Source organism: Phragmites australis, chromosome 5 (genome assembly GCF_958298935.1).
Source record: "Phragmites australis chromosome 5, lpPhrAust1.1, whole genome shotgun sequence".
Classification (NCBI taxonomy): domain Eukaryota; kingdom Viridiplantae; phylum Streptophyta; class Magnoliopsida; order Poales; family Poaceae; genus Phragmites; species Phragmites australis.
Genome location: NC_084925.1, coordinates 34,428,866 through 34,451,535, shown reverse-complemented (window position 1 = coordinate 34,451,535; position 22,670 = coordinate 34,428,866). Strand labels below are relative to the sequence as shown.

Sequence of the window (22,670 nt, the reverse complement as noted above, 5' to 3'; positions counted from 1 at the left end):
GGTGGTCGAGTCTACTCATCATGGGTCTCTTAGCGATGGAGGATGGATGGGTCTTCAATAATTCTTGGAACATCGATCTACTCTAAAAGTTTTATGTGTAAGTACTAAGAGTAAGTTTACACTAGTAAATGTTCATATTTCCTGTAAGGTCGCTTGAATCTCGTTTTGTGTTATTTTTTGTCTTCCCTAAACTCAATATTTGGCACCCAAAAGATAGGTACACCGCCTAACCACAATCCGGGTACCAATACCTATCGCGCGCACCCGGATAAGCTCAGACAAGGTCACACGAGAGTCAACTTTAGGAAACAAGAGTTTCTACGACAAAAGTGGAAGTATGAGCATTCAATTCTTTTCTCTTACCCCAATAGACTAATTCATAATGGTCAGTCGACAATTTTTATCATATTATCTTTGACTGTCTATCTGAGTTTTCTTCCAAGATAATCAGTCAGAGCTGGATGAATACTATATACCGAGATCTAACGACAACATATTGTGTGTGCACCAAAGTGACTTCCTCCGCATGGAGACAATGTTCTAAGTTACGGCCTCGCAGGATGTGACAAAGGTTCCCTATCATGTTCTTGAGTGCCCAGGGGTTACAGTGCCTCCCACTCACATTGGACATAGGGCTGACTTGATTAAGCTCCTCAATTAGTAACGAAGTCATCCTACCCTAGTTGGAGAAGTAAGTGAGTAGCACTAAGCATGTTAGGTTATCGGTATCTCCTCGATATCAAGTACCCAAGAAGTCCCATAGTTTTCTTTTACATTATTTTTTGTTTGTTGCTAACAAAAGAATAAGTGTCTCTTTCCAACCACACGATACAGAAGAAATCCTAAGTGGACTCGACGATTCTTCGACTAGCCTCCGCAGCGGTTCTGAGTGCTACTCAGAGCTACGATCTTTTGTGCCAGGGCCCCATCACATTTTCTATTCGGGATCTCTTCCGGCACATGCGGGGGCTATTGGTACGAAATATTAGGAGAGTTGGCGCACTACACCGACATAAGCGCTCAGTTTCCAAACGTCATCTTGATCTTCTGCCAGAAAAGGAGGAAATATTCTTTCACCACCACACAGAAACTTCTGCTGCGACGGTTCAACTTCAAAACCCAGCTAATGACAAATCTTGTCTTCCCCACCATTTCGCAAGGATAGGATGATATTTTTTGGTCGAATCGGAAATCCTACTCAAATGGAACACTTTCTCAAGGACTTGCTTGAGAACTCGAAGGTGTTCGGAACCCCAAATAGATAACCTGAGAACCCCGAAGAACCCGATTAGATGCATCATCCTAATTGAGAACCAGAGTCTTACTCGATGATGCAGTCAGACAAAATGTTCATCTTTGTTGACCAAGTACTCGACCCATCGAAACCTTATTCACGTACTAGTGGGGGCTTGACGATAATTAGTGGGTAATTACCATACCTAGATACCCCAGGATTTCTTGTAATTCTCGAAGCATATCTCTATCTTCAGTGAGGGGATTCCTAGATAAATGAAAATTACTCGTAGACACCCAGGATATCTAGTAAGCAGAGAAGTTTATCTTTAAGAATAAAAAGGAAGACTATAGAGGACGTACGACGCACCAATATATACGGAGCCTAGGGACCATACGGAGGACAAGTCTCTACAAGTCGCAAGAAACCGCTTGACCTGTTTAGATCTATCCAAGCTAGCCATACAACCCTTTTAATAATCTCAGAGATCAATATAAGATAAATATGATGCATGACTATTATCATAAGTGAGGCGCGAACTTATCTAAAAACCTCTCTGTGTATTCATTTAATTTATCTACTCGAAACATCACTATATATCCAACAAATTCGTAAATCGACGGTTCGTCGATCATTGATAATTTCTTTATACCCGCTTTCTATCTCCTCTGTGGTATTTTTCCAGATCCATTGTCGGATCTCCTTATAACAGTAACACCACTGTCAAGCTCATCGTCTCATGCATGTTTGAGAGGTATCTCTAGTAGGATGGTGCTTGTTGATCATATGAATTTGCAAACACCGACTGCGTGCAGAGCTAGATTAGTAGAACTAGACTAAGGACTGGCTGATTAGGATAATTAGTATTTATTAGGCCAAGTGATGTGCTATGGCTTGAGCTAGCCGCAAGCCCTGTTTACACAATTAACTGATTGCCAATCGATGACCAAAGGTTAGCCCATCAGAAACGATGCCTGGATGAGGTTTTCTGGTCATAGAGCAGTACAATGGAAAATGGCCAGGGGATAGGAAATAAATAATCACGTCCTTTGAACAAATCAAACCTAAGGTCTCTCTCTGGGTTTAACTTTGTTCTACTGCTTTCTCTCTGGTATAAATTAGAGCATATTTTTAGTAATAAATTATTGCAGTTCTTAATGTTCTGAGTGATACTATGACTATAGTGTAAAGATTGTTTAGGCTACCAAAATTTTCTGGCTCCGCCACAGCAACCCGATAACAGAGTTAAGACAAATTAGGGTGTGGCTGAGTCTGCACTTTCGTTTTTGACAATCTCTATATATACTAATGTAAAATGTATGACTGTGCTCCTTTTACGCCTTGATGAACAAAATCGATCTTGTCTGTCTGCTTGTTCGATCTAACGTTATCCTTTCCTTCGTCCCCTAACTTACTCAGTATTTTAATTGTCTTAATATATCAATCACTAAAGAACTAGCATTCAATTTCAACAATCCAACCCCTCTCCCAACGTATGGCTATTTAATTATACAACTGTTTTAGGTAATGGAAAATAATGTTTGTGTAGTTACTACTTGACTTTGTGTACTGGAGCAATTTGTATGTCGGGCGATTAAACTGATCATATAGTGTTAAACAAAGTCTTACAGGTTCTAATAATTATAAATTAGATCATCTTAGTTTTACAATTTAATCTAAACAATTTTGTATGTGTTTGGCGAGTGGCGACTCATATGGAAAAACCCACGTATAGAATTAGTAAACGGGATTACTAGTAAGCGGATGCCAGGCAGAACACTAGTCCACTGTTTGTCCTAAACCTCGGGATGGAACATGTCCATTGCGCAAGTCATCGACACAAAGACGACATTTTCTACAACTCATGCGATGGAAATAGCTGAAGATTACAGTCAACGCAGTTTATTATTGTTCGGGGATGAGGCAGACCGGCTGGCAGTTGGGGTGGTTAGTGGGCAGGATGGCGAGGAGGCGGAGACGCCGCCGACCTCGACCAGTGTGGCAGAGGACGGCCAGTGGATAAGGTCGGTCATGGCGGGAGAGCAAAATCGACAGCCTAACACCACCGGGCTAGCGCGGCAGTTGGCATCAAATGCGCATTCGACGGTGAGGGCATCGCGGGGACGGTGGAGGAGGGCTTGCAGGGGAGCAAATGAGGAGGAGCGCTGGATGAAGAACAATGTGAGGAAGATGACATTGGCTAGGGGAAGAAGAAAGTGCGAGGTGCAATGAACGGAGATCAGACGATACACATCATCGACTGTAAAAAGGCAAAATCAGGCGCCTGATGAATAATAGGACGTCCCCATCAACAACGGGTGCAACGCCGGCCACTATGCAGTCTGCAGATTGCTCGCGTACTACTGCTGCAACGCATCATCATCCAGTGGTTCGCTGCCACGCCAAGAGGCAGAGCTAGAATTAAATCATGCGCCTGAGCAGGATTTGTGTGTTCTAGAGTAAATCCATGTATTTTATTATTTAATTATTTTACTGAAATTTGCATGGGTTTATGGACCTAGCCCTAATTACCCTAGGGCTGGATCCGCCACTGGTCATGCCGCCGCCTAGCTCCTGGGAGCTTGACGACCTCTTCCTCGTGCTCATGGATGCTTGATCCTTTGGCCTACCAGCGTATATCCAGACTTGCTTTAAGACCATCCAAATGCTTGTCTTTGTCTCTCCATGTACTACTTTCGTTTAGCTTTAAGCTTTAGCATAAAAACCCAAAAGCCGAAAGCTTGATTATTTCCTCTCATTTTTCGGGCCAATGAGACCATGAAAAGGTCGACCTTTACCTAGCCCGGCCGGCCCAACAAAGGCTATGCGGACTGGGAATCCCAGGCTGGCCACCCAAATTTTACGTGTTTGTCACAACCCTTGGCCGCCGGTGGAGATCAATGTGAGCAACACTCAGATGTGATGGTGGAACTTTGGAAGAGACGTGAGCAAGACGACTGACGGAGTAGTTGGGACTTGTTTTCTGTCTTTTCTTTCATTACTTATTACTTAAGCCACTGTGACGACAAAAAGCAAAATGCAAAATTAATAAGGAAGATCATAAAGATTTTAATAGAGTGGTTATCTATTTTTGGTAGAATATTTGTAAAGAGACAAATCGTGAGTTTTTCAAGGACAAAGGCACAATTGCAAGGAAAATAAAAGAGGATATTGATTAAAAGAACCGGATGTGGCTTTTATCTTAGCCGGTTTAGTTTTTTTTGGGTGCCCGATAGATTGTGGAGGGAGACACGGCTTTTGCTTACGGTGTAGATATTTTCTAGTTTTTTTTCTCTGTTCTTGAAGGTTTTAGCTTTTCAGTAGTGTTCGGAGCTCCTATCATTTTAGTTTTGGTTGGCGTGCTCCTTTGTATGGACGAGTCAAACTTCTTATCTTTTTTCCCCTCTCCTATAATATATTTTGATATCTCTCTTGCCGTCCTTTAAAAAAAACATGATCCGGTTATAAGCCCCGAAACTAGAGACACTGCCCTCATGCCCTTAACACCCTCCCCTCTCCGCACACACTAGCAAATAAACTCACTACAGCTCGGACCAACTCCGATTCAAAGTGGCTAAGCCTACTAAGTGTTGGCACTTCGGTGCGACCGTGCTATTTGGCGCATACGCGTCGGTACCATAACTCACAACTTTCTATTTTTGAAAAGTTTTTTCTTCCGTAACCTTTATTTTTTAAAAGTTTTTTAAAAAAATTATCGAGATAAGTTGCCAAGATAAGTTTTCTAAATAAATCTTTCGAATAAGTTTTTAAAAAAAGTTAACGAGAAAAGTTTTAAGGAAAAGTTTTTGGAAAAAAAATTCCAAAAGTAAAAAGTGGGCCTATCATGGAGGCGGCATGAGCAGAGCAACGCGCGTGCACGCGTGAAAAAGGATTTCTGCACTTCGGTGACATCTTCGATGAATACGCCTTCTCCAATCTCCCATATTCCCCTTCGTCAAGCCTCTGTAGGTGGAACACCTCCCGTCCTTGCAAACGTTGTGTGTCTCCCAAGTAACCGATCGAGGAAATTTCTCCTTCACCACATATACATCTTCACAAACAAGTCATGGCAGGCACAATAGACGGTGATCAGCACCGCTAGGTCGGTTTCCCTCCACCCACCTCCACTTGGATCGTCGTCTCCTATCCAAATCCGGTGGTAGTGACTGGCAGATCTGGCGGTGGCGGCAAATCCGCGTCGGGGAGGGATTGTGGCAGTCATCGAGCTCCTCAATGAGTGACTCCCCGGCGGCGACGTGTGGGGGGTGGGGACATGGAGACAAGGGAAGGAGAAGAAGAGGAGGTGGAGCTTGACACCGGCCTGCAGGGGCTTGAGGTGGGGCTTTGCGCTAGCATAGATGTTTCCCCTTCTATCCCTTGCCTTGCTGCGGAAACAAAAGAGAGTGTGGGACAGAAGGGAGCGGATAGGATGAGGCCGTGAGCTATGCTGCCATTGGCTTTGGTTGAGGCAGCAATACAGTGCTCCACTATATAAGTGAAAATATCCTAAATTATGATATATATATATATATATATATATATATATATATATATATATATATATATATATGAAGTCACTATACTATGCGTTATCAGCAATATAGATATGGGAAAAATTGACATGATTCTTTTTATTGGTTGCTTGTCTACGTATACCTACAATCTTAAGTCGTGACCAGTCATTTGAAATACTATATATTGATAGTCATGGTGTCTAATATGTTAAGGTAGCACCAATCAATAGTAGGAGCAATAGTTTCGTGTTGTATCAGAATGCGTTTGTAATATTATCAGAAAGAAGACATTTAAGAAAGACTCGCATCCAGTTTTTTCTTTTTTTAATTTGCTGGTGTTATTTCATTTTCTTGTAGTCATAGAAGGTGACATGCAGTCGCATCATCATTACAAAAGTGACATGCACATTTTTTTCTGGAAAAAACTTTTATTTTATGATAAACAAGTTTTTCTCAAACCATATTTGCTGACGGGTAGTTATGGAGCTGTAATCTTCTTTTAACTTGAAGTCCCTGTATTCATCGAAATTAAGTTTATTCACTACGAAATAGGAGTGTCCACGGGTTGAGCAACCCACCCGTTCCAGCCTCACCCGAACCGTGAAACGAATAGATGCATGGGTTGGGTTCAGATGGATCTCCTCGTTGTTCTGTCGTCGATCCACTCGCTTCTTTTTTCCTCGTCTAGCGCCACCGTTGGCAGCTCCCTGTCCAGCGCACGGACGCGGGAAAGGGAAGGACGGTCGAGACTGTGACCGGTCCGGCGTGCAACCCTCCGCGACTTCGTGTTGCACAAAGTCCAAAGCGCCACGCATCCTCGCCCGAGGGAGAGCGCAAGATGAAGGACGGCATGGTCGTGCTGGCAGGCATCTCGTCGAACAGGCGGCGCGCGCTCGGGGCCTCGGGCGGAGGTGAGAAGGACGAGCGAGTTGGCGAGGACGGTGTTGATGTGAACGTCCGATTCTTCTCCAGCGGGTTGTGCTCGCCGCAGTAGGCCTCGTGGATGGCCCACCTGGTTCCTGAAGCTGTGCAGTTCACCGGAGTCGTCTAGCTAGCTATCGTCGATGCAGTTGTCGTCGAGGAGGTGCGCTGCTTGACGCACACACATCTTTGCCGGCCGGCGGTGTACAGTCATGGGCTGATTTAACTTAAAAATTGAGCTAAGCATACCAGTGATTAGATCTTTACAACTTAAAAAAATAACAAAGTCTATTGAAAAAGTAAGAATTTGAGCGGGGCCTAGGCCCTTATTGGGGGCATGCTGGGTTCACCCATACGTACAATGTAGATACGTGAAGTTGACGACGATGGGCGACGTCGAGGCGCACCTTGTTAGTTTGATGTATCCTATTTGATATCTTTGTATCTGAGAATCAACAAATTCTACTCTGATTTTTAGCAAAATCTTTCATCTTCGTTTTAAGCTATGCTCGCTCGAAATTTTCCGTAACCTAAATTCTGCTTTTCGGGACCGTCTCATCGTGCAGTCAAGGAGCCCATCCCTCACCTTGTCATCTTACCTATCCATGCAGGTAACCCATGTAATCTACCCAACCCAACCCGTCAAAAGTAATCTATATAAAGATAAATAAATGATACCAACCCATCTAAAATCACCCATGCACACCCATACTACGGTATAGTACGATTTGCAAATATTGCGAGAATTGTTGCTTTTATTGTTCCCTCTCTCCTTCTTTTTTTTTGCAGACTTAGCTTAATTTCATAGTTGATAATTTAGCCTGTTGGCAACAGTGTCCCCAACTTAGTGCCTAACTCTTCATGATGCAATTTTTTATTTTTAAGATTTTAGTGCTTAGTAGGGCCTATCAGTCTTTTTGGCTTGCTCGGAATTTCAGTTGGAATTTGTTGTTCAAGTCTGTAAATATTTTCCTTAACATATGAAATCCCCATGTTCTTGATAAGATGCATATATGCTCGAGCTAGTGGACCATGAGTATTGCAACTGAAGGGCGAAGTCGTGATGGAGGTTTTGCATATATATACTGTATGTATATTTTATAGTATGCTCACTGTAGTTTATGTCTGCGTACACCTTATAAGTTGTAACTTACAGTGTTTCTGGTTGTAACTCACAGTGTTTCGGGTTGTAACTGGAGGATATGCGCAGTACGAATAACAAGTTGTAACTCACAGTGTGAGCTTCTCGTGTTGCAATTATGTATTTATGGATGTGAAATTGTAACTGGTCTACCTAACAAGTTGTAACTCACAGTGTTTCGAGTTGTAATTGGGAGATGTGCGCAGTATGAATAACAAATTGTAACTCACAGTGTTAGCTTCTTGTGTTGCAATTATGTATTTCTGGATGTGAAGTTGTAACTGGTCTAGCTAACAAGTTGTAACTCACAGTGTTTCGAGTTGTAACTGGGGGATGTGTGCAGTGCGAATAATAAGTTGTAACTCACAGTGTTTCGGGTTATAACTGGGGATGTGCGCAGTGCAAATAGCAACTGTGTATAGACACAGAATAGCCTCGTCGTGTATATATATATACACGAAGTATATTTGGTATTTTTAGGAGTATGTACTTTCATATACGTACCTCATTATATAGGGAGTATCTCATGTGATAAATGGTATGTACACGGAGCATGTGAGTATATAAGATCATCTAAGTGGTATGTATGATTTTTTTAGTGGTTTGCACATATTTTATTGAGTGTGTTACATTTTATGTACGAATACAAAGGTGTTATCAAAATTTAATAAAATTGATGGACTTTTTTTCTATTTTTTTATATAGTTCACATTGGAGTATCTTAGAATGAGTATATAAGTATACTCATAGTGACAAAGGAGTATATTCGGTTCATTTATGTGATATATCATAGTAGTGAGTATATACTCCCGGGAGAGAGAGTATGTATATATATATATATATATATATATATATATATATATATATATATATATGTATGTCGGTGGATGAATACCGCAAGCGGGGATCCTGAGGGACCCCTTTGAGATTCGGTCGGGGGCTGATTCTGGATCTACCTCGCACGTGGAGTTAATGCGAATGTATAGGATCTAGGCGGGACGAATGATCGTCGGCTAGTATGAGTAAATGCACAAGGGATTTAGACAGGTTCGGACCGCACGAAGCGTAATACCCTACTCCTGTGTGTCTGATGTGCTATTAATGCTCTTGGAATGCATTTCGCTGGATCTCTGTGTTACAAGGTTTTTTGGGCTATCTATCAAGTCTTGAGCTTCGGCCTTCAAGTGCCGGTCTCTCTGAACTTGCTGAACTTCTAACTTAGCCTAAACTTGCTAAAACCTTGCTTCTAGCTTCCCTTTCTATGAAGTGCTCCCCCTTTTATCCTACTAGGGGAGGCTCGGCGTGCCTAGGACGGGGGCACACGTTCCCATAAACCATAAATAGAAAGCAACCATTATGTGTCTACAGTTTGATGCTACAGGGGTTGAAAATGCGCCCTTCGGTTGGTCCCGTCAGTCATTACACACCAACTTTAGCAGGTTCAGGGGGCCTCACTGACCAACCACTGAATATCCCTGCATGCCCGTCTGGTCAGAGCAGATCTGACACGGTCTGACGCGGCAGGGCGACAGGCGATACGCCTCGAGCCCATCGACGATATCTTCAAGCCGTCTTCCTTTATGGGCCCCGTAGGGTGACGTGCGATAGGACCTGTCGCATTAATTATCCCCACGCCTTCCTGCCATGCAGTGGCAGAGACTGACGTACTCAGTACGACAGGCGTTGGGAGAAGTGGTTGGATGTGACCGGCCACGCTCCTCCTTAAATGTAGCATCGGGTTTCCCACCGATTGACACCTCACCATGGAGCCCTTGCAGAGTCCACCACCCCCTCCCGAGTCTGGCTTTTCTCGAGCCCTCGGAGAGATGGTCCCCGAGAAATGATGCTATGTGGCACTGTGCTGCCCTGGCCTCGGGACTCGGGAACCCCGATTCCCATATCACCGATAATATATATATATATATATATATATATTTAATATCTTGTTCCCTTTAATATTTTTTTTCATAGGCCTGCGTCTTGGTAAAATGGAGCGTGATTGTTTAATTGCGCACGGTGCTAGCATGCTAATCTTTGAATGTCTACTACTATCCAGTGATCCATATCAAGTCCAGGTAATCTTTGAAGTAATTTGTGAATTTCTTTTTGGTAGAGGCTGGAATATGAGGCATTAAGGCTAATAGTATCGTATATATACTTTAATTGTGGAATTGCGAAAAAATAAGTGTGCTTCAATCATTGAAGCCTATTGTCTTGAAAAAATTGACATTTATATAGGTGTTATTCCATCAATATTCAAATGTTGCAAAGGAGCTTACTTAACCTAAGTGCCATGGTCACAGCACGGTTGATTTCTTTGTTTATGTAATTAGTTGTGTTGATCAGTGCCAACACGAAGCACTTCATTTTTTTTTCTTGGGGATTCGTGGTGGCCCCACCATGTTTATGGCTGTGATGTTCTCCAGGTTTGCAGAAAATGTGGCTTTTCGGGCTACTACAATCGTAAACGGAAGACTTCATACTGTTCGATGTGCAAAAATGGGGAAAATATGGCCAAGATGAGGCTGTCATATGCTTGCAAGCTTCTGTTCCAGGTACTGCAGAAGGGGGAAGTGAATAATTGCTTTAATCATGCAGCCTAATTGTTTTTGCTGAGATTTTTTTTACCAAAACATTCTCTACTTATGCGAGATTTACAGTGCTCACCTAGTTAAGGGCTTGAGGCTCAAGTGTTTGCGTAATATTTGTTGCTTATCACTAAAAATTATATTTGAGTTGTTTGTTTAATTTTCAGGCAATTACTTTGGGGTAATAAAGGGGTGCTTCTGAAAAACCATATTTATAAATCTGCCTGTAGAAAATTGCAGTCCATATTATACCCAAGCTAACCATCATCCACGTAACCACTCGATTTTGTTATCCTGTTTCTATAAACCTTATTTCTAGGTCTAGGAAAGTAAACACATGCTTAACATAAGGAGTTTGATCTGCATGGTCTTAATTAACCGTGTTATATACACACTTTTTTGGGGTTGTATTGTAAATTTGTAGTAACATTATACTATGGGTTTCATGGTTCATAGACCATTTACATAATTTCATTTTGTCCTTTTGTGTGGTTCTTTTTTCAGGAATTGCAAGCAATGAATGTTGTTCCACGCTTGAAGTTAACTGGAGGATAGCTTGAGATGAGATGGAGCGATGACGATTTGTAATGCCGCATGGAAACTGGGTGGTTCAGGCCTTTTGGAGGTGAATTGATCTCATTTTCTTGGCCGAGTTGTGTGTCATATAGCTTTGTTGTAACCTCTGGGCACTAGCGTTGTTCGTTAGTCATTATGTATCACTCTAGGTCTAGGATTATACATAAAAATATCTGTGAACTAGTTCTTCATATAAAGGGAGATAAATGAAAGGAATGAAAATTAAGTAGCATGGCGACGAGTAACAGTTAGTATCACATGCATTGTACAGTAGACGGAGCTAAAAAGGTATCTTACTGTTTTTCACCATCAACACAGGACTTTTCTCGGGCTCTGGATGGATTGGTTCAAAGATCCTGACCAGGGTTCAGCTTACCAATCGAAGCTCGGCTATCGAGCTTCGGCGATAATAAAAAGTCGTGGTTACCGCGGTAATCGGTCGAAAATTAAAAAAAAAATCGGACAAAATTTATTTGATAAAATTTGAAATTTGAGAAAAATCGTGATTTTAGCCGCTCAGTAACTGATCGGTTTGGACCGGTTACCGAGCGGTTTTTGCAATTTATCAAGCGGTTTTCTCGAATTTTCATATTATCGGTAACCGCTCGGTTTTCTCGATTTATCGAGCGGTTTTCTCGATTTTCAATGAATTAAAAAAACCCAAAAATATCTCAATCTTGTAAAATCAATAACTAATTCATCTGAGCTTCAAATCAAGTGAAACAAATTTTGTTGGTTTCCTTGTAACATGATCTACATGATAAAAGTATTTATACTCATTAAAAAGTTCAAAATTTTCTGTGAGAAATTATATTTGTTAAATCAAGTTAAATGCATAGTTTACTCTTTGCTAATCCAAAAATCATGAAACTAATTTTGTTAGTCTTCTTACATGATCCTATATCTTTTAAAAATACATAAACTCATGAATTAGTTATTGTAACATACAGGATTGTGTAAATGTGTTGCAACTAGATTAATTCATAACTAACCTATCACACCTCAAAAATTAGTGAAACCACTTTTATTAGTTTATTTATACTATGATTTACGTAGGAAAAATAATAGTAGACATGAAAAAAGTTAATTACAGTGTTGTTTCTTAACATATTCACTTTATGCTTGTGAACTTTGTAAAAATCATAGAGAAATTAATAAAACTCTAAATAAAGTGAAATAAATTTTAAAGATCCTCTTAAGATACGTTTTACACAAGAAAAATATGTGTTTGTATGTTAAATTTTTCCTTAACATGAGTTAATAACTGAGCCGCACGTTTCAATTTTTTTTATTTTTTTAAAACTTCCTCCCTATAGAATATGATGCAAACGACATCATTTTTAAAAAACTTTTTTCACAGAAGGTCTTAGAACTGTGTCTAGTTTTTTTAAGATTTGTTTTGAATTTTTTTATTTTTTATTTTTTCGAATTTTTTGAATTCAAATTCGGTTACCGTTCGGTTTCTGAAACCGAACCGGACCGAGATGGGCGATTATCGCGATTTTTGCTTGATTACCGCCGGTTTTTTAACCTTGATCCCGACTTGGCTCTTCCTTCAGTCCTCGGTCATTAGTGAAAAGAAGTTCGTGATTGTTGTCAAACAATATAGACCTTATACGCTCCCTCTTGTCTTGTTTCTTGACACACCGCTAAATTTTCGTCCTATTCATACTTCTTCTTTTTGTTTTATGATACTGTATAGTATTCAGGAAGGACTAATATATACACCTACTAGAGTAGTGTCGTACTGTCGTCTCTATTTATGGGAAAGAACAAAATCGCCGGGATGAGGCAGATATCTCCATTCACAAGTCTGGTTTGGTCTTTCTATGGTGAGTCTACCTGCACTAGCATTGCGATTGCACGCATACCAGTCTAACGTCTGAAGAAATTCAAAGAAAAAGTCAAGAAAGATTCCATTCGGGAGTGACACTGTTGCAGCTCTGCTTGCTTCTTCATACGAGGTAATTACCATTTGGAAGGGCATTGGTATTGCTTGCTGATCGTTAGCTAGGTCACCAGATCGCAGTTCGCAAATGGTCTCTGAACCGACACACCGTCGAAAGATTCCTGGTGGCGTGACGGAAGGACACGAACGAGATGCCGCAGCGTATCGACCACTTCGCATCACATTGTTCGAGTCAACCAAGATAAGCCGATCGATTGGTGGCCATGCCACGCGCCTCCTTTGAGCGTCCGGAACCCGACTTTTCCAGAGCAGACTGAGGGGGTCAAGCGGGGCTCATATAGTAGCTGTGTATAGTATATATGTATAATAGCTCGTATGATAATAAATAAAATTATGTTTAAAGTAGTAGTTAAGTTTAGCTGTCTATATGGTATAATATAAATGGTCTGGTTCCTTCGTTCTAAAAAATCAAGTGATCTAACTGTTTAACCTATTTAGTTGTGTTGCCTATTTCATGTTTTCTTTTGTTCAGACAGTTCAGTTTCCTATGTTCCGTGGATCACAACTCCAAAACGTTCCGTATGTCCATAGCTTCGATCGAGAACATACGTCAACCATTACTATATGAGTTTCCCTCTGATTTTTCTCTTTTATAGTCTCTACTTCACCTTAAATAGATCCGATCCTTACTGAGATCGTACGTTTGAAATATAAAAATATCCCTGTTTGCTCCGACGATCAATGGATCCAGTGTTTATACTATAGTGCTAGCACCTGCGAGCAAATAGCTCCAAAGTTACTATAGCTACAAACTACCCGCTGCATATACCGATGAATAATTAGAGCTGCACATAGTAAGTTCTACATAGATATATGAGTATCTCTGTCTAGCTAGCATACATACGTGTACTCTGATCTCTCATAATTTTATTCTCGCAAGTATTTACGATAATTTTGTTCTAACTTACCGTAACAGACGCATTGCAAATTGTCTAAATCTACCAAAATATTATTTTTATAATTAATACATAAATATTTATGTTAAATACAGCTCTGCTTTTAGTTTCGTCTTTTGCCGCTGAAATCTCGGGGCGGCCCTGTACCAACCCGGTTGCTGGTTGTTGCCGGTTGCCAGCCACCAGTGCGGACGTGCGGCCACCCCGAACCGTGCAGCAGCGCGCGTCGCGCAGAGCAACGTCCGGTCCAGAGAGGGACGCCGTGCGCCGCCCGCCCTGCCTGCGCCCATGGTTGGCTGGGCGAAGCTTCGCCCTTGGGAAGCGGTGAAACCCGGCAGCGCTGCGCACTTGTGAAATGAAATCAAATTCATCGCAAACAGACGCGCAAGCGCAATCCTCTTCTCTTCTCCCCGAAGCAAAACAACCAAAGGCCATCCAACCCAACCCTTCTCCCGCCCTCACCGTTCCCTTCCCCCCGTCCTTCCTCGGCAAGGCTAGGGTTTAGTTGGGCTTTAGGCGCCGGCCGCGCCCAGCGATGTACGGCGGAGGCGAGCACTACGGCGGCGGAGGCGGCGGCAGTGGCGCCGCGAACAATTCCCTCTTCGGCGGCGGGGGGTTCTGCCCTCGCAGTCCACGGCGGTCCCGGAGAGCGGCGGCGGCGGTGGCGGCCTCTCCAAGGTCCTTCCTAATCTGCAGTTTGTTTTGCCTCCTTCCTTCGGTTTGGCCTCCAGCCCCTGACGCCTCGTGGGTGCTCTCGATCGATGTGGTGGGCAGGGTCGGAGCGCGCAGACCCTACTCCCGCTCACCGTGAAGCAGATCATGAACGCGGCCCAGGCCAGTGACGACAAGTCCAATTTCACCGTCAATGGCGTCGAGGTGTCCACGGTACCGATCTCTCCTCTTCGGGTGGCGCTTAGGCTTGTAAAATTCGTTTCTTTGAGCAGCGATTGAAATAGATTTTGGGGGTAAAGTAACATTTCCCCCTTTTCTCTTTATATGTGTATTGGCTTTGCAAGAATGCTGCTTTGGGGTTCTTCCGTTTTCTGGATGGGTGGAAGGTTATTCATTGGTAGAACGATTTTACTTGGTAAAAAAAAATAATAGTGACTCCTTATACCTAAAACTCGTCCCTTGGACACGTGTATCAGTGTATAGTTTGTTCATAATCAAATGCTGCCCTCTTGGGCAATTTATTTTCCAATATTTTAGAATGTCCTTTGTTTTTATTCTTGCAGTGTCTTTTCTTTGTTCCTTTTTTTGTGGAATCTAGTTCATCTGGTTTCAGACGGTTTTGCATCGAGCAGTTTGCTCTCTATAGTGGTTGGCAAATACTCCTACCAAAGTCATCGTAATTGTTGTAATTACTATGAATTGCAGGTTAGGCTTGTTGGACGCATGTTGAATAAGGTTGAATGGGTCACAGATGTTGCGTTCACTCTTGATGATGGTACCGGCAGGATAGATGTGAATCGCTGGGAGGATGCCGCATATTGCTTTTGATGTTTAACAGATTTTCGGATTGTCTCATCGATTTACTGAACGAGTCTTCTGACACTAAGGAAATGGCTGATGTCAAGTAAGGAATACATATTAACTGCGATATGTCAGCAATTCAGCTTGCGATGCACCAAAGTTGATAAATTTGCTTTGCTTTGGGTTTTTTTTTTTTTACAAGGGATGGGAACTATGTCGTTGTCAATGGTGGTCTGAAAGGTTTTCAAGGAAAACGCCATGTGGTTGCTTACTCTGTGCGGTGAGCTCTCCAATCTCCCTTGCACAGTAACTTGAGATGCTCCCTTCCAATATCTGTCTGTTAGTAATGGAGAATATTTGATCTGTTTCATGGGATCGTTCTACTGTACTTTAATCTAATCTTGCTTTAGTGGTTTAATTGTCTTGATGTTTAGGCTTTTTCTGTGGAGAACTTGTAGACTAACAAAAAGCTGATGCTGTAAATCATAAACATTGTAGTACTCATGCACAGACTTTGTGATTGCTAAGCTTGTGACTAGCCAACAAGGTTACTGATACATCCTTATGGTTAACGAACAAGTAATGTAGCATTGTTATTCAGACAAGCCAGGTTGGAAGTTCTTTGTCATATGATGTCTGCAAAATCTGTAGCAAGATATTCTTGGGACAACTCATGGCCACTAATGATAGGAGGGAGGCTAATCTGGACTAGACAAATATTTTCTGGGCTCATTTGAGATGTTTCAGCTACACATCTTCTTGTAATCTTACTGTTTATGATTTCTTGTCAAGCGTGTGACAAACTTCAATGATATAAGGGTACTAAGATCCAATGCCTGCATTTTTGGGGGTTTGATTTCTTGCTATCTACACTATCTAGTTTTGTGGGTGATTTTATGTTCTTTCAGCTATTTATTTATTTTATCTTGGTTTTGGTTGCAGCCCCAAATAAATGCTAGTACAGCAACCCCTAGTCATGCTAACCAAGTTTGGCTCCCTAATAATCAGGTAGTTTTTAGAATTGTCTCCCAACTATACAAATATCCACCTGTTTTTGTCTAATGCTTTTCATCCTTATTTACTCAGGCATCAGGAAATACTGCTGGAAACGATCTGTCCAGCTTGGTCATGAGCGTTTTTCATGACCCAGCAGTCATGTAAGTTAATTGCAGCTGATTCTGCCCATCAATGTTGTTGATGTGCTAGTGATCTTGAGTGTTTTTCATGACCCAGCTGTCATGTAAATTACTCCTGGATGATTCTTGCCCACTAATGTTGTTGGTGTGCTATTAATTTAAGATGCTTGAACACTCATGAATATGGAAAAAGCTACAGAATCATTGGATGATCTACTTCTACAGAATGCCAGACCTGCAGAGCTTTAAAAGGTCCAGGGTAAAGAGTGTCCGTAACTATCTGTTTGACACTTTGACCTAGAAACTCTAGGTTAGCTCTGGGTGCTGAACCTAGAAACACCAAAAGAATTGTAAGGAGAACTAATTCATTGCTTCGGGAAAGTCGAGTTTTCATTTTGGTGGAATCTGAATTTAATGCACACTGTCTGGTACCAATTTTGTGTTCTATGGTTATAAATAATTCTTGTAAAGATTTAGTTCTGCATTAGCTTTTGTATGTTTCTTCTATCTGCTTATATATATCACTGATCTAAAGAAGAAAAAGGCAAATATGCTCTGGGACTTAGAAGTTATTTCTGTCATGCCAATTGCAAATACAAGTTTGTTACTGTATGTAAAAAGTGATTCGAAGTTTATAACTTGTTCAGAAATAGGCTGATGACTGCATCTGCAGAGATCTGGAGCATGGACTGACTGTGGAATATGTCAAAGAACGTCTTAAACTACCAGAGGAAGTGATCAGGTATTTCCCCGCCCTTCATCCTCACTCTGAAATATATTCAGCTTACCTTAATCTTATTGCTACGCTTCAAACAAAATGTTACCATTGAACTGTCTGATGCCTTTTTTACTGAATAACCCTGTGATAATATTTTTTGCGAACACGCAAAGTCGAGCTTTTATAAAATGCAGAGAAGCATGAAAGTTTTTTAAACGATGTCAAAACACATCTTGTCCCTTTCAAAAAAAAAAAAAAAAACACATCTTGTCTTTATTCTTTATCATGAGTTACGATCCAGCTTCTTTGATAGGAATATCATCCAAGAACATGTTGACATTGGCAATATCTATAACACAATCGATGACTATCATTTCAAATCTGTCATGAATGTTGATGATCCTCCAAGTCCAGGCGTCAGGCTCTTCCGCTTAGCCGTGGAGCTATTTCAAGCATGAAATGTTAGCACTCTGCAGGATCGCCTTGTATATCTTGCAGATAATCATAAGACATTTTGACATTGGCAATATCTATTACACAATCAATGACTATCATTTCAAGTTTGCCATGAATGGCTCATGATGCTTCAAGTCCTGGCGTCAGGCTCCTCCGCGTAGCCGTGGAGCTATTTCAAGCAAGAAATGCAAGCACTCTGCCGGATCGCCTCGTATATCTTGCAGATAATCATAAGGGAATATCAGCATAACAGCTAGGTTTAGTTGTGTAGCAAAGTAGTGCTCCCTAATGAGTAGGCTAGGTCTCCCTCTGGACATCTGTTGTGTTTGCTACTCCAGCACCCTTCCAGTAACCCCGTGTACTCACCCGTGTTATGTTCTGCTGCCCGTGGAGTAATCTGCTTGCCGGTGTAATCGCCGTCCATCATACCTGCAGATTAGGACAACGAAGAAACACAAGCATCTTCTCCAGGACAAACTCGATCATATTTGGTAGCCGAATGGCGACGGGAAAATAGTTCAGTTGCTGCTGCTTCTAAAAGGAGGATGGCAAAAATATGAAGGCTTAAGTCATCTCGAAATCTGATGCCCAGCCACGAGGCAGACCTCTCAGTCTCTTAAGTAAAAAATGTGAAATACTAATACGCCCAGTAATGAACTCAAAGAAGAGGGAACATGAATAAGCTTTCTCTTCACATTTTGAGGAATAGCATGCAGAGCAGCTACATTCATCATGGGGAAGCTTCTTTCCAACAGCAAACACATTTACTGGGTTTCCTACAAAACAAGTGATCCGGGAACACATTTTGCGATAATAATTACAGGATGAGCCGTGCTACTTGCCGTAGTTCCCTGTAAGATCACCAGTCACCATGCTCTCTTAGCCTGCGAGGATGCTGTCCACCTTTTCATTGGCCGCTCTCGACAAAAACTTCATGCAAATGGGGGGATTCACCTTGGCAAGTGCCAGAATAGACTGGGGCAGGGTCCAGATCCCATCCCCACATATCAGCCCCGACGCGACGGCAGGTCCAAAGGCGTCTGCCTTGGCCTTGTTCAACCTCTCCCACACGAAGAGGATCACACTGCCCAGGAACATGTCGATCGCGAAGTACGAGCCGATGTAGAAAGGTATCGCCATCGCCATCGGAAGCGGGATGAACCGCGAGACCTTGTGCGGCGTCAGGTCTCTTACCAGGTTGATGACGATCGCCGCGGCGAAGAAGATGTAGCAGAGGGTGAGGCAGTTCTCTGGCAGCGACGAGAAGCCGTCCACGCCGAGGATGGCCATGTTGCGGTACACGATGGCGTAAGGCGCCGGGTACTCGGTGCCGCTCTCGCCGATGTCGCTGAAAGCCTTGTAGAACAGCCAGAAGACGCAGGGAGCGATGACGCAGCCCATCCCAGTGCCAATCACCTGGCTGACGAACATAGACCTCGGTGATGCTAGAGTCAGGTATCCAGTCTTGAAGTCTTGCATCAGGTCAGAAGCAGTCGACACAATGCTCATCATGACACCACATGCAGCAAGGCCTACGAGCACACCGCCGTGAGGAAGGCCAGCCCATGCACCGAAGACGAAGATAGCAAGCTTGCCGTAGGTGGAGGCAAGAGACCAATCAGTTAGGCCACTTCCGTAGGCATTGCAGAAGGCCAACACAGGTGCTACGACATAGGCAACCAAAATGTAGTACCACTTGAGCTGGGGGAAGATCTGAGGAAGGGTGCCGATCGATATAGCGGCAACTACGACATAGCCTCCATATGCAACTGAATTAGGGATTTGATCTTTCAGGAAAAGCTCAGTGCGACGTTCATCGTCGAAGGATACAGCTTCAGTGGTGGAGGGGTTGTCTGAAACAGGAAGCATACTTTTTGAATTTTGCTGAACCATTGATATGAAGCCCGCGATTGTGCGGATAAGCACCTTAATGAAGTTGTACAAACCGTCCCCAAGAATCAAAGCAATGGATATAAAAACCTGCAGTATTAAGGAACTAGCAGTCAAATTCTTGCTCGCAAAACTGATTTTTGTTTAAGACGACAGTGAATGATATAGCTTTAGCAAAGTAGAATCAGCCATAAGTAGGATGAATGTTTACCCTGTAAGCCTGCAGCCCATGCAGACTTGAGTCTGGGAGAGAAGCAGGGTACCAACTCCCCTTCTTCTTGGCAATGAGAGGCCACATTATACCCCATGAGAGAATACCGCCCAGCAGAACAGACATATTCACAATGTATGGGCAGATCATGCCAACTCCAACATATGTAGGAGAGAAGTCAAAGAAGAACCTGAAAGACGATAAGCCAAGTTCAGTATGAAGACCAATACCTCGGAATTAACTGTTAGCCAAATAGAAATGTTAAGCAAATTTTTGGATGCTAGACATAAATAACCATCATTTTCGTTTGGCAACATAACAAGAGAAGACACAGGTGAGGTTGCAAGCTGTTTTGGTTTTACCAGATAGATTAACTATAAGCTATTTCAGATATTGGACATATTATAGTCAGCATTGGTGTTATATCCAAGATAATGACACAGTTCTGACCTGTTGTAATAAGCTTCAAGGCCTAATGTTGGGAAGTTTTTGAATCCGCAGTCATCCCCTGCGGTGTAAAACCACTGAAAAAGGCCCCAGAAAAAGCTAAACAGGAAGTACTTGCCCAATGTCTTTACTTGCTTCCTGCAATATAGCATTATCAGTGTCAGTTTAGTTGCTCGACATGAAACAGGTGTGTGAAAACTGTTGATATACTTTTCGCAAAGCTAAAAGTAGCCAAAAGCAGAACTGTATAGATATACTTTGCAAGCTTGGCTCCCTCAGGTGTGTGAAAACCATTGATGAGATATGCAGTGGCTGTGCCACTTGGATAGGTCAGTTTGTAGTCAACAATCATAATCTGAAACAACAATTCAGCCCATGAGAACAAAGGTTGCTTTAATACAGTAACTCAGTAAGAACATAGTGGAGAAAAAAAAAGTCGAGACATACTTTTCTTAGGGGCACAAGTGCAAAGAGCCCAATGAAACTGACAAGGAAGAGGAACCCTATCATCCATCCAAGGTGAGGATCCTTTATATTATTAGCATCTTTAGCCTCTGTTGCTTGCCTAGCTATTGTTTCACTCATTCCAAATAGGTAACTGCCGAACCCACCTGATCAAATGAAATAAAAAGTATAAGTGAATTTTCATATATTTTTTGTTTCATTCCAACATCCTTGCTAATACAGTTCCATAAGGCACGCAGATCATAAAAAATGATTTGCTTTGGACAAATAAGGCAGCAAACAAGCAACTCATCTCATGCTTTCTTAAATGATTTCCTCACACTATGGACACTTCAAAACATACATAATTTCCCTGGAAGCTTTGTTGCATACTTGCAGTTTTGCAAGAGAAAACAAATACAAATTTAAACTTGTTGAAAAGAGTAACTTCTTAATTCCAGTTAGACTAACTTATGCATATGGACCATGGCCTTGCAACTTTTCAAATTGTAGGCCAAACCATCATGCGCTCCCAGGCCTGCAAAAGCAGTGGCAGTCACATGTGAGTGAGCATCAATCGTACCGATTAATATGGTTCTCAAATAAGCCTGCAGATCTTAGTAGTTGTTTATGTTCGACCAATGCTTTCACAAAAATGTGTCAGGAAAAGAAAGCAAAGCATGCACCATGCATCTATTTGAAGGTGAGGGATTAACCCAAGGAAGCTCATCCATTTCAGCTTGTCCTGAATACTAATGGAAATTTCTTGCCCAAAGTTGCTCACCAAATTATCAGCGCCAAACATTTTAAAAGCTGTCGTTGACTTTTCTACACATCACCAAATGAACCAGCCACAAATTATTCATCAGTTTCGTCCTGGGCACTTCACAATTCAATCAGGTGCGTGGAAGGTAGGACTATCAATCTATCATATCAAACATGCACTCTGTGGGATCACATAATCACCGTGCAGTCCACCTAAGCATACTGAAAAACAAGTCCAAATCCAATAAAAAGATTTCTAGTTGTCCGGTCCTTTACCAATCGTTCCTCTTACCGAAAACAACTTTTTGAGACGATATTGAAAGCGATTGGTTCGTATTTCCTTTGGGGCAAAAGAACAATCGATTCCCTGATGTTCCAGGCTACCAACTACGGCAAAACGCGATGCTCCCCCAGAGACTCCCCCACGCGCCGTCTCCCTCTGCGTCATTCTCCACATACAAAATCGCAACAGCCGAAAGCAGCTGATACAGACGAACCAAAGCCGAAAGCAGCTTCAAAATATTCAAACAACACGTCGACGATTCATACGAAGGTCGGAAGGTGAGGACGAAATCTACGCAACAAAGGTTTCCAGCAGCCCGATCGTGGCAAGTTCGTCGCACGCTTCAAAGCAATCCCAATCAAACAGGCAACGGTATTGCTAATTACGAAGTGGTCGAAGCTTGATTCGAGAGGTTAAAAGTTACCGCTGAATGCGATGCCGTAGGCGGAGACGACGCAGGTCTGTATGACGGTGTTCTCCTGCCGCGTGAAGGGCTGCTTGAGAAACCCCATCCTCCCGACGGCTGCGGTCCACATGCGGACGAAGAAGAAACCCAGCAGCCCCGCGGAGACGTTGAGCGAGGGGATGATCCCCGTGGTGAGGTTGAGCTTCATGACGATGACGCTGAACATGACCGAGAGCAGCGCGCTCACCACGAACGCCCGCAGCGTTAGCTGCTCCCGCCACAGCGGCACCGCCTTGTCCGCGAACACCCGCTCCACCGACGCCTCCTCGGCCGGGTCGGCCCCCGCGCAAGCGCTACCGCCCCGGTCCTCCCCCTCGTCGACCGCGCCCTTGACCGCGTGGCGGTGGCGGAGCGCGCCCCCCTCGGGGGAAGCATACGACACGTCCTCGTCCCGGCCGCCTCCCGCCGCGGCGACGGTGTCCGCCATTGGTTGGGTGGGGGTGCTCGTGCTCGTGCTCTGGGCTGGCGCCTGTCTCTCGGAGTGGTGGTGGAAGGGAGGGACTGGGAGAAAGTCAGGAAGAAAAAAAGAAAAGCTGGGTGAC

At 42.8% G+C, this 22,670-nt stretch overlaps 1 protein-coding gene and 1 pseudogene across 2 annotated transcripts; one reads left to right on the top strand and one right to left on the bottom strand.

Moving 5' to 3' along the window:
* Positions 1-13,974: 13,974 nt before the first annotated feature.
* Positions 13,975-17,974, top strand: LOC133919375 (replication protein A 32 kDa subunit B-like; annotated as a pseudogene).
* A 332-nt stretch (positions 17,975-18,306) lies between these two features.
* LOC133919374 (probable metal-nicotianamine transporter YSL14) lies at positions 18,307-22,670 on the bottom strand. Of its 2 annotated transcripts, none has more exons than XM_062363749.1 (6): positions 22,087-22,670; positions 20,618-20,781; positions 20,428-20,525; positions 20,174-20,308; positions 19,724-19,913; positions 18,307-19,602 (listed from the first exon to the last, which is right to left on the bottom strand). In XM_062363749.1, exons 1-6 carry the CDS (start codon positions 22,553-22,555, stop codon positions 18,502-18,504), a joined length of 2,157 nt encoding a protein of 718 aa, XP_062219733.1. In that variant the 5' UTR covers positions 22,556-22,670; the 3' UTR covers positions 18,307-18,501. The 2 variants fall into 2 exon arrangements, with proteins under 2 accessions (XP_062219733.1, XP_062219734.1); XM_062363750.1 differs by lacking the exon at positions 22,087-22,670 and adding an exon at positions 21,086-22,058.

Excerpts from the sequence above, each read along its gene's own strand:
- LOC133919374 (XM_062363749.1), bottom strand. The coding sequence starts at position 22,555 with ATGGCGGACACCGTCGCCGCGGCGGGAGGCGGCCGGGACGAGGACGTG. Across the intron at positions 20,526-20,617 it reads CACTTGTGCCCCTAAGAAAA|ATTATGATTGTTGACTACAA; the intron begins GTATGTCTCGAC and ends TTGTTGTTTCAG. Across the intron at positions 19,603-19,723 it reads ATGGGCTGCAGGCTTACAGG|GTTTTTATATCCATTGCTTT; the intron begins GTAAACATTCAT and ends TTAATACTGCAG.